Below are 13,904 nucleotides of genomic sequence, written 5' to 3'. Positions count from 1 at the left end.
GTTGTCACTTCCTAGCTCTTTGTGGTATATTTCCCTGAGATTAAAAGTGAAGAGAGTTCTGGGTAGGGTGTTGCACAGTTTTGTGATCAGAACTGAAAAGAGTATCCTCCTTGCTGTTTCTTGTTGAAGTTGGGGACTAGTACTTGCTCGCACTGCTGGACCGAAGTGTTCTGGAAAGAGTGAAGTGTTGAAACGTACTTGTGAAGGAGGTAGGGTTTTGTCCGTGGTATGAACGATGGGCGATGCACAAGGTTTAGAAATTAACCCATTTTTTGATGGGTACCAAGTGGAGCTGGCGTGATATGTAAAAATTGCTTCATTCTGAGATGTAGTCTTGCTGCTGCATTTTTAACTCTTTGAAGTTTCCTAATTAGGTAATCTGGGAGTCCGAGAGAGGCTGTTTGCATACTGTAGTTAGGATAGTATTTGAGAAATTATGGCCTTGGCCCTATTGGTGAATGTTAAGTAAAGTAAGATGCAGCATAGCATGTGCAGTTGGGAGAAACCGCTTCCAATGATGGAAGTGTTGACGTGCAGACTCTTGATCTAGACCAATTCAGAGTGCCAATATTTGCTGACTTAATATTTTCAGTTTCCATATCTCCTTTTTTGAAGACTTTGCTTGTTAAGTTGCAGGTGATGTTAGATTGACTGTCCTCTTCAAAAGCCTTTAAGATGGGTTTTGCTGTTCGCGTTTTATGCCTTATTGTTCTTGAGTTGTGTGCAGGCTAATAACTGTGCGGCTTCGTGGTTCATAATAACTTGGCCATTCAATTAGTGCGTATTTTGTTTTTTTATATATTACCGTGTTTGTCTTTTTATTTGTATGCTTTCTGTTGCACTCCATTAACGACAAGTTAGGGTTGCTCTATATGAATTTTAAATTGTCTACTATTTGAAAACTCGTATTGGCGTTCCATCTTAGACAGTGAGCTAGTTGAATTATTAGAACTGCATCAAATCACTGTCTATAATGTATAAATGCTAATAATCCATATGTTTTTCAGAAACCAAAATATTCCTTCAGTGAGCCTTAATGTACAATGTATTTAAGTACAGTCCTTTACACTCGGGTACTCTGTAAATGCATCTGAAAAACAAGAAAGGTAAGCAATATGATGCATCATTTACCTGCAGGATGGCCTGAAGACAAAAACATAAGAACATTACAAATATACTTTAAATAAAATCCAATATTTCTTCTAAATAAACGTATTGGTACATATTTATGAAATGCAGACCTGGCACTGTGCCTAATGATAAAAGTACCTCCTACAGATCTTAGTCTGCTTTGATGTACAATGTATACTTCTTCTGCTATACTTCCCGAAATAGTGATGTTGTCTTGCTGTGCAGTGATACTTAGTATCCATTGGAACGATGTAATACTATTTTATATGTAAATAAAGAAATTAATGATTTTGTTGAAAATTATGAACGGAGAAATGCAATCAAAAAATTTGAAATGCGGAGTCAGTCAAAACAAGTGTTTTTTAAATGGCTTCTTATGATCCCTACAGGTGGGGTCTGAGTGCAACAGGAATTGAGCTACTTTAAAGCCAGTAGTATTTAGGATAATTCAATATTGATAATTTCAGGGGGCAAAAAATCGTGTTACAAGTTACTAGCCAGCCATAAAATGTGCCACTCGTCACTTCAATTCTATAAATGCAGGGCACCATTTTTTACTTGCCAAGAGAAAATATCACTAGCCAGTGGTAATTTTGCACCCTAATTTGTTGTACTTTTGCGCAAAGGGATCCACTAGTTGTTACATGAAAGTTCATGGATACCCTTTCACACATCCTCGTTGCAATATACTTTTATCTACATAGTATATTTCAAATGTTGCTAATGGTTAATGTTGGTTATGTTCTGAAGTTTAGCCTTTTGAACATTTGAGTGCCTTGATTTATTTTAGTCTTCAAAGGCTACCACTTAAAGCCCAATCACACGAACTCCTGTACACTGTCGGTCAAAAACATCCAAATTACACCCTCTCCGACCAAGACTCTATGGATGTCGAGCCTCATGGCAAAATGCTTTATATGGCAGTAAACGGTTACTGTTTCAAGCGGATTAAACTTGCTGCAATCCAATGTTTCCATTTGTGAGACAGACACGGACTCAAGTGTTAATTTTCAAAGCCTTTATTTACTATAATGCTGTGGTTGGTGTAATATGGCCCCAACTCTAAAGGGATGGTTCCCTCAACTGATGTTTGTAAGGGCCGTTATTGTCCGAAAGTCCAAAACCAAAATGCGTCTGTGTCTAAACCTATGCTTACCCACACTCTTTGATAAAATGTGGTAGGACGTCTCTTTAAAGAATAAATAGTGATTGAAAAAGAAATACACGCCAAGGCTGGTTCTGGTGGTCTTCTCACCAGGTGTGGCTCCGTCAGTATTTATTTTATTGTATTTATTTGTTTAGCGCCGGGAACCCAGGGCATCAGTATCATCGTTCAGGACTATTAAAACGAGGTTGTTCGTTAACTCTTCTCCACAAAGTTCTTGCACTTTGTTCAAACAACTTCCAATGTCTTTAGTTTCTGGGGATTCCCTTGCCCAAGCTTCAATCCTCCCAAGTTTTAGACAAAGCAAAAATAATAACAGTTTCTCTTGGGCTTCTCAGGGTTCCCTTCCCCAAGCTAATGCCTCTCTGTTTCACCAAATATGTATTCACCATTGTTAGGCCTCTTAGGGTTCCCTTCCCCAAGCTAATGCCTCTCTGTTTCACCAAATATGTATTCACCATTGTTAGGCCTCTTAGGGTTCCGTTCCCCAAGCTAAGGCCCTTCAGTTCCAAACACAAAACTCAACTTGTTAGGCTGTACCTTTTAACTTATTTGTAGTACCTTTCACACTCCACCTTTTGATGGGGTAAAATCGGAGGCTTTCGAAAACGCCAGGCTCTTGGCTCCTCCTAAGCGCGACCACTCTGATCTTTGGCCCTCTCTGTTTTTCCTGTACTTGCTTTCCTTCTACCCTTCCATCTTCAGGTGCTGACTGCACCCTTTTGATATCTTCCACTTTGCTGTGCACACTTGCACCTTCTTTGGCTTTCTGAACTTTTACCTTGTCGTGCCCCTGACACCTTCCTTTGATTCACTGTGCCTCTTGCACATTCACTTCTTTACTTTCATGTACTCTTGCACCTGTCTGTTTCCTTATCGTGGCTCTTGCACACTTACTTTGCTCTTTGGTGCTCACTTGTGCCTTTTCTTTACTTTTGGGTCACTCGCACCCTTCTTATTCACTTTAAAGCCTTTTGCTTTCTTTCTGCTCCTAGCGCCTTTCTCTCACTTTCCATTTACTTTCTGCTGTCTTTCTTGATTTCCACTTCGTGCTGCTTTTGTCTTTCTCCCGTCGCGCTACAGCTAGCTGCATGCTCCTGAGTTTCTCCCGCTTACTGGCTTGAAACTCACCGGGTAGAGTTGTGCTGACGAGGGGTCTCTCCAGGCATGTGTGATTGAGGTCAGGGTCTCACCACCTACCCCTCAGACTCCCTTGGGACCTGCACACATCCCAAGGGAACAAGTACATTTCTGCACACTGCCAGCACAACACAGGCTGCCTCGCTCTGGCTCCCTGGAGACAATGCTCCCTATCCACACTGCACCCTCTCTCAAACACTGGGCCAGCGTCTTGGCATGCTGCTCTCCTCTGGACCCTCCAGGCTTCTCTCCCTGCAACCCTGCTCCTTGACTTCTCGGATCCAATCAGGATTCAGAGCTTGCTTGCGCAAAGCCACACCTTTTTATACTTAAAATGAGAGTCAAGTGGAGTAAGGTGTCAGTAGTCGGTGATAAATGTCTGACGCTGCCTGACTCTATTAATGGGACAACCTAATGGTAGTAGGTGGCAGTCTTCCTTCTGTTTCTCAAGGTGTTTCTTGCAGGTAATCCTCACTACTGTTGGTTGCCTCCTTTTTCTTGCCAGTATTAGTCGGAAATGGGGAGGGGGAGATAGAATGGGATTGAAATGGGTATTTATGGACTACCCCACTATAAGGTAAGTGACTAGGCAAAGAGGGGAGTCTCCTGGCTCAATTTTTATAGACCTGGGGTGATTTCTTTTCCCTCTGGGTTAAGCCCGGGGAAGCTAAATAAGTTTTAAAGTGGGAACTGCATATCTGTCTTATCTGTCCCTCCTACTTGTCTGGCTTTATTGTGTTCTGATGTTTCCATTCCCCTCTTGGATTTGGGACCAAGGTGCCCATATATCCTACAAAGGCTTTCGGGACTTTCTTCTCCTCGCCTGCAATCCCTTTGGCAAACCACTTCTCACCTGGTGGTCCTCCTACTCGGATGATCCGCTCCCGCTCGTTCACCCCTAGGGTTGGGATCCAAAAGTGATGGCCCTCCCCTGGCCATCTGAATAGAGGATTCTCTGGGTCTACATGGGAGAATACACCTAGGTTTCTCACATATTACTATTAAAATAAATACTTTTAATGCCCAGTGATCTTCCCAACAAATGGTATTTCTGGATTAGTTTGTCTAACAGCCATAAAAATTGAAAATCAAGCTCTGTTCTAAATCTAAACCACCATGTGTGTGTTTTTGTTTTGTTTGTCTCTAGAAAACTCACAAGGAGATGTGTCACTTTACAAACTAAATGCATCGGTATCTCAATGTCTAACATTTTTCTCATTGTTCACTTTTGACCTTCTCTTTGCAGTCTGTGTATTTTAGGGGTTGCAAACGAATCCATAAATACATTTTACTATACTGCACTGAATGAATATAAACGGTGTTTGGCTGATTTACAAAGAAGTTAGTAGGAAGAAATGAGGTCCCTCTGGCTTACTAGTAACATCTATATGCACATGCTTTGTTGAAACAAAATAATTTTAGCTGACCCGTAAAGAGATCCTGGTGCGTTCCAATCTATTTTCTAGCTGTTCCTCCACGTTTTACTGGAATTCCAACCATAATGCACTGAATAGGTCTTCATTCTGATTTCAGTTATAGGTCAATGTTCTCTATTTTCAAGGTTTTTCTCCTTTCAAGCAATAGAAAAAGAGGCTTTCTGCAAGGAAATCTTATGTGGCTGAAACTTTATATTTTGTATTTTCAGACATTGATGAGTGCTCAGAAGGAATCGATGACTGCCATCTAGATGCAATTTGCCAAAACACACCGAAGTCGTACAAGTGCACGTGCAGACCTGGATACCAGGGGAATGGGACGACATGCGAAGGTGAGTCATTTGCAAAACTGCCACACCCTAATGTGATTTGAAAGCATGTCTCTAATATAATGTTGTGGGGTACAGGAGTCCAACACAGTAATCCCTCAGCGCTTCTTTTTATGTATGGTACGTATGGTGGTTCTTCAGTACCATCTTGGGGCTTAAATAATGCTACAGAGAGAAGTAAAAGGGTGTCGAAGAACATTCGATGTGTAAACTGCAATACCCTGATGCAGTGTAATGAATAGGTGTGCTATTTGGCTACCCAGGACAGCGAGTCTACAACCTTCTGCATATTGAACATTAAAAAATCGGTGAGCATGAAGACACTTAAAAGTAATTTAGGTTTTTGTGAGAAACAGTTATTCATACTTCTCGGCCGATTGCTTCAAACACACCAGTCATGGATTTGCTTTTTTCTACAACAGTGGTGCTGACTTTAAAATCATTGCCTTCCAGGTTGCAGAGATGTGTGTCTATGTTTTACATTTAAATTATAAGCTCACATTAGGGTGACATGACTAATCTCCTGTCCCCTACATACAGTCCTACCCCACAATTCTGGGTAAGAAATCCGACCATGTTCTGAAAACTCGAATTTAAATAAAATCCAAACAAAAGTGGTCTCCAGCTTATTACCAAGGAAATCACCATAGGGTTATAGGCACAAAACGAATTTGTCAGCAAACCAAAATTGTACCTGCCTGCAAGAACCTCGATTTCACATACAAGCACTCATTTTCATAATCAATTTTAGATCTCTATTATACTCTAAAAGAAACTAGGCATTCTAAATGTATTTCTATTGCTTCTGTCTATATACTTTATGTTGGATGTCTCTGCCGTGTTCGACACCATTAACCATACCACCCTACTGTCACAGCTAAAAAACTTTAACAGAGATGACCCACGAGAACCCTTAGTTGGTTCAAGAGCTTGCTCACCAAGCGAGTGCAAATGGTGAACATGGGATCTTCTACATGGGTTATACTGCGGTGTCCCTCAGGGCTCCCTGTTGACCCCCTTCTATTCAATATTTATATGCAGTGTGGCGTGGTGTTGTAAGGAGTTGGACAAGGAGATGGCATATTTCTACAAGGTTTTATTTAAAAAAAATAAAGAAACTCCTACCTTTCCCTATCTCTAAAGGTTTATCCCTGCATACGCGAATATCAACTCGGGTGCTTGTTGTCAGGATGTTTGTCCAAATGAACAATATCTGTCCTCTGTCCAAAAACCTACTCTAACCCTACCACTAATCTGCTAAAGGGTTCAGCATCCGAATGAAAATAGTACCAGGAGAATGACTCCCTTCTCCTGACCCACCTTGCACAACCTTGAGTTCCAGCAACTCTTCCCTGTCTTATAATGTTATGAAGATTACTTTCAGACAGCTCTTGTCTATCTTCTTTACTCTTAGTTGGATTACCACTGCGACGAGGGAGATTCCCCCCAATGCATTCTTGACTCCTGGTACTCTGATTATCCCTACTGTGACCAGGGAGATTACTCCCAAGGTACTCTTGAGCTGCCCCAATCCCCATACCAGGTCGCCCACTACTTCAGTTACCTGTTGGGTGTCGGGACTGTCACCAGTTCTTCTGGGGGTAATGGGCTGACTCGCGTTGCTTCAGCACTTCCTGCTTCCTTCACTCCGATACCTGCTTTGTCCTTGCGGCTCCACAGAGACTTGGGCCACACTGCTCTGGTGCAGTTACAAGACCACACGGTCCACCTCCCCGATGTCCTGCCACCGCTGGCTACTTTCTCGCTCTTCCACTAATCGAGAGCTTTGCTTCCGCCGTAGTGCTCCGCCAACCGCCCTTGAAGTTCCCTGCCACCGGGGATCAGAGTTCATGCAGATTTGTGTTTCCGGGTTCGAACTTGCTGGGCTAGCTTCATGCTGGCTGTTCTCTCTATTTCCAAGTCCTTTCTCACTTTTTATTTCCTGTGGCTGGATCCTCCCCATCGTAAAGTCAAAGTGCATCTTTACTGTTGTGAGAATCTTTATACCTCCTTGGAGCCAACTTTTTTCTTTTTTTTAACTTTTCTTTATTGGCAAGAAGTAGTAGCTGGCACATTACAAGTTGCAACAACAACACACATTACATATTTAAAGCATGGATGATAAAGGACCGATTTGACAGGAGGCCACACATAATCCTGATAGAGGTTAATAGCAATAAAGGCATTACTGTGCAGTATGATCCGTCCCGGATCTGGAGACGGAGGAGATGATAGAAGCTCCAGGTCCACCTTACGGTTCAAATAGCTACAAAACTCTGTTCATATGTTTGTAGGTCGAGCTGTACTAGGCAACATGTTAATGTAGTCTTCTTCACATGATTGTGTCCAGGTGAGGGCTTTCAGCCACATTTCTAGGGAGGGGGGGGGAATCTACACTTCCAACATTGCAGGATGCATTTCTTGGCCACAATCGCTGCCACATTCAGAAATATAGCCTCCTGTTTCGCTTCAGTTCCCTCCCACAAGCCAAACAGAAGAGACAGGGGGTCAGGGGAGACAGAAAACCCCAAAATTTCGGAGAGGGTCTCAAGCACTGCATCCCAGAACGGGGCCAGCGCCCCACAGGACCAGAACATGTGAGCATGGTCAGCATCGTTAGATCTGCATCTTTGACAGGGGTGGGGTTGATCTCGGGCAAACTTCCCAATCGCATAGGGAGTGTAGTACAGGCGATTGAGCAGCTTGTATTGAACACATCTAACTCTGGAATTAAGAGAAACCTTACGAGTATGTATGCACATTTTGGTCCACATCTCATCCGTGATGTCTAATCCCAGATCGCGGCTCCAAGCATCTCGAACAGCATGGGGAGGTTCAACGGCTCGCGCCCCCAACATTTTATACAGGGAGGACACAATGCCCTTACCACCAGCGGAGTTGGCAATATAGCAGACCTCGGGAGACTCAGAGGGTTCGTCAGGATACGAAGGCCACATATCTTGGACTGCCGCCCTTAGTCGGAAGTATTGCAGCAACTCCAGCGAGGACTTGGAGTGCCCCGGTTTCCAGGTATCCGGGGTAATGAATTTCCCATCGGGGAATAGGTCTGAGAAAGATCTGTATCCCAGGTCTGACCAGTGACGGATAAGGAGCCTATCCTGTGTAGGGGAGAAGCCAGGGAATGACCAGAGGGGAAGCCATTTGTAGTACGGGGGGGAGCCAGAACCAGGCATCAGAATCTGCCGCCACGCTCTTATGGTGGAGGCGACTGGGTCAGCAGGGGCCTCCGAGCGATACGAGTGAAAAAGGATCAAAGACATGACATTAATCTCCTCGGTCGCCAGGATTTCAAGCTTAACGTGCGGGGGGGGGGGGTCCTGGTGATGGTACCAATATGTAGCATGCTGAGCCTGAGCGGCTGTCCAATACTGGGCGAGATCAGGTGTACTAAATCCACCCTTCTCCTAATGTAGGGTCATATGTTGCCACTTTCTGCGCACGGCACCAGCGTGCCACAAGAAACGGGCGCATCCCGCGTGCAGGTCCGCAAAATACTGTTTCCCCGGCCAAAGTGGGACGTTAGCAAATATGTATAGGAGCTTCGGGACTATAATCATTTTTATCAGGGACAGTCTCCCTGATAGTGAGAGGGGGAGGTTCCGCCATTTCTCCATCCTGGCCTCAGCATATTGCGTGGCAGCCCCGTAGTTGTCGGACATTAAGGAGGATTTTGAGAGGGACACCTGAACCCACAGGTATTTGATGCCCTAAGGCGCCCATTTGAGCGGAAATTCGCATGCAGGTTGGGCTGTTGCGGGGCGTGAGGGGAAAAAATTTCTGATTTGGTGTAGTTTTATGGTGAAACCCGAGAATGTGCCAATTTTGATAATTTTGCGCATGATCGGGTCAAGGTGAACTGAGGGGTCTCTAATGTATAAAAGCACGTCATCGGCATACAATGATATAATTTCGGGGGTATCCCACAAGCGAATCCCTTTGCGCACGTGGTTGCTTCGCACACTATCTGCCATGGGCTCAATGGCCATAGCGAATAACAAGGGAGAAAACGGGCACCCCTGCCGCGTCCCCCTGTGCAGGGAGAAGGGATCCGACAGGTGGGAGTTAACCAGGACCCTGGCCACTGGGTCAGTGTATAATAGTTTAATGCAGGACAACATGTAAGGGCCGATCCCCATCTTCTCGAGCACCGCCCAGAGGTATTGCCACGAGACCATGTCGAACGCCTTTTGGGCATCAAGCGTCACAGCCACCGCGTTGGCTTGAGGGTCGATTCTAGAGAGAACGTTAAACAGTCGCCGAATGTTTAATGCCGTGGAACGGGCAGGGACAAAACCACTTTGGTCTGGGTGAATCAGGTATTTCATGATGGGGAGGAACCTATTTGCTATGCTTTTGGCAAAGATTTTAGTATCGGTGTTGATGAGGGACAGAGGTCTATAGGAGCCACATTCATTGAGGGGCTTGCCCGGTTTGGGAAGCACAGTGATAACAGCCTTGCGGAGGGACCGGGGGAGGGTAGACAGACGCAGCGACTCTTCCCAAACCTCGTGGAGCAAGTAGGCCAACATGTTCCTGATAGAACTCGGCAGTTAGGCTGTCTGGGCCGGGGGCTTTACCCTTAGGGAGGGCCGAAATTACAGCAGTGATTTCGTCAAGGGTGAAGGGGGAATCTAATTGTTCTTTAGTGGCTACGGAAATAAGCGACATAGGGATACGGTCTAGGAGGTCGTCCAGATCCTGCGGGCTGTGCTCTGGTTGCTGGGCATAAAGGGCAGCATAGAAATCTTCAAAGGTCCCAAGGATGGGGCGGTCAGACCAATGCCGCACTCCATCGTTGTCGATGATACTATTAATCCGAGCTCTGCCTCCCTCGGCGCGGGTGAGGCGGGCAAGGGTGCGGCCCGGCCTCTCCCTCACCATACTTCCAAGCCGCAACGGGCCGGGCAAGGTATCTTATCTTGCTGAGGGCAAAGGACTCGAACGCATCTAGTTCGGTTCTTATCTGTGCAAGCTTGGGTGGAGAAGGGGTGGACGCATACTCGCACTCCAGCTCCTTGAGTCTGGACTCGGAACGGCACAGAGAGTTTCTAATGTCCTTCAGGACCCCAGCCTCCCTAGAGATACACATGCCCCTGATGTAAACCTCAAAGGCCTCCCACCCCACCCCATCTGTAGTGTCGTGGCGTTTGTTATTATCAAAAAACGAGGAGATATCTGCAAGGATGTCAGCCTTGAAGGCAATATCGTGCAGTGCATCAGACTTGAATCGCCAGTTGGAGTGCTGGGGGAGGGCCGGGTGTAAGGCGATGTCTAGTGTGAGCGGGGAGTGATTGGATAATGTGCGCGGCAGAATCTGTGTGGTAAGCGTTTTGCCCATGAGCCCAGCGGAGAGCAGGAAAAGGTCAATACTGGAGTGGCTGTCATGGACAGAGGAATAAAATGTGAACTCTTTCGACAATGGGTGAAGTACTCTCCAGGCATCAACCAGTCCGGCAGTGAGCATGTGTGCATGGAGGCAACGAGCGGCTCTGGACAGTGTTCTAGGTGCAGCACCGGATCTGTCCAAGTCGGTGTCCAGGATGAGATTCATGTCCCCCCCCCCCCAAATAACAGGGACCCCAACATATCCTAAGAGAATGTCAAGGATGTGGTAAAAAAACTCGGGTGCATCAATGCATGGGGCATATGTGTTGACCAGGGGGCATTCTGTATTAGCAAGGAAACAATGGAGGATCACGTATCTACCCTGGCCATCTATATGGCTGGTGCGAAGAGAAAACTCCAAGGACTTGTGAATCAAGGTGAGGACACCTCCGGACTGTGAGGAGAACGCTGTGTAGTATTTGTTGGAGCCCCATGCAGGGGCAAAGGAGGAAGAGAGATGGGCGAGTGCGTGGGTTTCCTGCAAGAGTATTTTGACCCCGTGCCTCTGCACATAGGCCGTGATCCTGCGTGCCTTCGTGAAGTTGCTGAGCCCTCTAATATTCCAAGACATTAGCCTAATAGCCATTCAGTAGCCCTTTAGGAGGGATCAGAGTAATGTGTGAGAAAGTGTGTTGAACAAGTGCCGGCCGCCAATACAGCGGCCCATTGCATAGTACCAAAAGCTACCACTGCCTTACCATTTTTGCCATAGTAACCCCAAATCAAGCCCACCCAAAATTCCAAGGCACTTGTGCCAAACCCAATGGGGCAAGGCCAGCCCCCGCACCCAACAGGGGCGCAACCAGTGAACATAACCAGCCAAACTCTGCGTTGCAACTGCAGCGGGGGTCACTGCTGCCATGGGCCCGATTATGGCCGTTGAACGGTGGACTGCACAAAATATCATGCAGCGGTAACTATAATGAATTGTGGAGGAAACACCATAGTAGAGTACAATAAACAGAGGGTATTAAAATAGAGGATCCCAGACGAGGTGCCGTATTCAACAGATCACACACTAGTGACCCATTTTGCATTTCATGAGACTTCACAGTGGGTTACAACAATCGATGAATGCACAAACGAAAGAATAAATGAGATTACAAGGAAAATGCATATGACAAGCGTGGCAATGACACCATAAGTGATTCAAGTAAGGGGTGAAGGGCAGGCTGACTCAGCCCTCATCAACAGGGTCGTCCGCCGGACCAGGGACAGGAATATGGGACTGAATAAATTTCACCGCCTCCTCAGGGACCGTGAAAAAGTACAGTTTATTACGGTGGGTGAGCTTCAGCCTTGCAGGGAACAACATGGCGTATTCCACTTTCCTTTCTCTAAGCAATTTCTTCACACCATTAAATTGTCTGCGCTCCATTTGGACATTGACCGAGAAGTCAGGAAAGATACGAATAGTTTGAGACTCAAATTTCAGCTCCCCTTTTTCGCGGGCTAGACGTAGGATGTGGTCTCTATCCCTAAAGCTGAGAACCTTGGCTATAATTGGTCTAGGGAAGTCACCCGGCTTGGGGCGCGGGGCCAGCGAACGATGGGTGCGCTCAATGGTGAAGAACGGGGAGAGTTGTGGATCCCCTAGGAGGTCTCTCAGAAGGGTCTCGACTGCGAGTTCCATCTTGCCCTTGAGGGCCGCCTCCAGAACCCCCACAATGCGTATATTGTTCCTGCGGGATCTGGACTCTAAGTCATCGCACTTCGCTTTGACCTGCGTCATATCTCGCACCAGGTCAGAGACCGTGCTCTGGAGCACACGTTCTTCAGTGGCCCCAATCAGGTCTCTGCCTCGACCAGTCTAGCGCCATGTTGGTCGAGTTTGGTGCGTAATGAGGCTACATTTGCGTTTGTCGTCCAATTTTTCCTGAAATGACGCAAAGTTTTTGGCCATAGATTCCATGAGTGTCGTGAGGTCAGGCTGTGAAGGACATGAGGATACATCTGGGTCGTCTTGTGGGAGGGCAGCCCCACCCTGATACTGTTTAGCAAGTGATTTAGCAAACTTGTCCATCGCTCCAGCCTTGTTAGCGCCACGAGCCTTGCCGGACATCTTTGGAGGCACACTCGGAACAGCAGGGCAGGTATTGCAGTAGGTTATCCCAGCATGTGTGCTCCAGGGCCCCAGGCCTACCCCGGGGGGCAGGTAAAGTGTCCCGAGCGACAGTGTACCCTGGGAGGCAAAGGGACAGGTGGCGCTCGTCCCGGGGCCAGGTAAGTACAGGCAGCCAGAGCCAGCAGTGAGGGGCAGTACAGACAGGGGGCACCTAGAGAACTCAGGGCGCAGCAAGTAGTTGCACAGTGTGGGGAAAGGAGGGTGTAGAGGCGCTCAGTCACACCAGCGCAATGCAGATGGTGGGGGGAAAGCCGGCTAGAGGTGCCGCAGGGCCAGGGGGGGCCTCAAGGCACTAGTGCAGCAGGAGCAGGGAGCGCAATCCCGGGTAGCAGTTGAAGGATTCCGGCATTTTGATGCGCAGTTCAGGGAAGCCTCAGAGGTGGTCAGGCGGTGGGTCAAGTAAAGAAAAATAAGTGGAAGCACACAGGCGAGGAGCAGCACCACATCGGAGCGCCAGGGGTGCTGCACAGCCACTTAACACATGAAGAGTCCACTGTGCCCTGGACTTTGGATTAATTGGGGAGTATGGCCGGTGGTCCCCGGGGGGTACAATAGAAGGGAGTCCAAGTCCCCAACCTCTCACCTGCGGATGAAGTGTCCAGGTCTAGCCTCCGTATGGGTCCCAGCAGACCCCAGGCGCATGGGGGTGGAGTGTGCAGGCGGGTGGGAGCTCCGGCGGTGTGCGGGTCAGCGCTGCGGCCCCAGCCTGAAGGTGCAGGCGGGGGGCAGCCGCAGGGGGCACGTCGCCCCCGGGACTGAAGGATCGGCAAGCAGCCCCTCCGGGGGCGAGTAGTCCAGCGGAGCTATCGCCTGATGGATCTGGCCCAGAGACAGCCAGAGTGCAGGGGGGCGCTCCTGCAGCCCCCGCGGCGTGGCGTACGCTGATCCGGCAGACGAGGGAGGCGATGCCAACCCCACCCCGGCACCCCTCCAGGGGTGGGCCGAAAAAGGACGGGCCGCGCGGGCCGGCAGTAGACAGCGGCGCACCCGGCCGCTAGGAAAGCGGGGGCGAGGAGGAGGCGCCGGCCCAGAGACGCGCCGAGGACCGGACGCGCTGAAGGCCAAGCAGGGAGGAGATTGGGCCCGGCGCTCCGGAGAACAGGACACACCGCTGCTGGGCGAAGGAAGCCCGCCGGAGGGCAGCGCAGGACGGCGAACCGCTGGGCCAGCAG

General features: G+C 47.9%; 1 protein-coding gene across 10 annotated transcripts in view; it reads left to right on the top strand.

Moving 5' to 3' along the window:
- The window catches only part of SCUBE2 (signal peptide, CUB domain and EGF like domain containing 2), a 1,402,698-nt gene that overhangs the window by 100,501 nt on the left and 1,288,293 nt on the right, over positions 1-13,904 (top strand). For all 10 annotated transcript variants that reach the window (XM_069623684.1, XM_069623682.1, XM_069623685.1 and 7 more), the window contains exon 2: positions 5,082-5,204. In XM_069623684.1, coding sequence (XP_069479785.1) covers positions 5,082-5,204 — 123 coding nt within the window. The remainder of the gene's footprint in view (positions 1-5,081; positions 5,205-13,904) is intronic.

Source organism: Ambystoma mexicanum, chromosome 11, assembly GCF_040938575.1.
Source record: "Ambystoma mexicanum isolate Mex_15411 chromosome 11, UKY_AmexF1_1, whole genome shotgun sequence".
Taxonomy (NCBI): Eukaryota; Metazoa; Chordata; class Amphibia; order Caudata; family Ambystomatidae; genus Ambystoma; species Ambystoma mexicanum.
The sequence above is the reverse complement of the archived record's forward strand: the minus strand, read 5'-3'. Positions and strand labels throughout refer to the sequence as shown.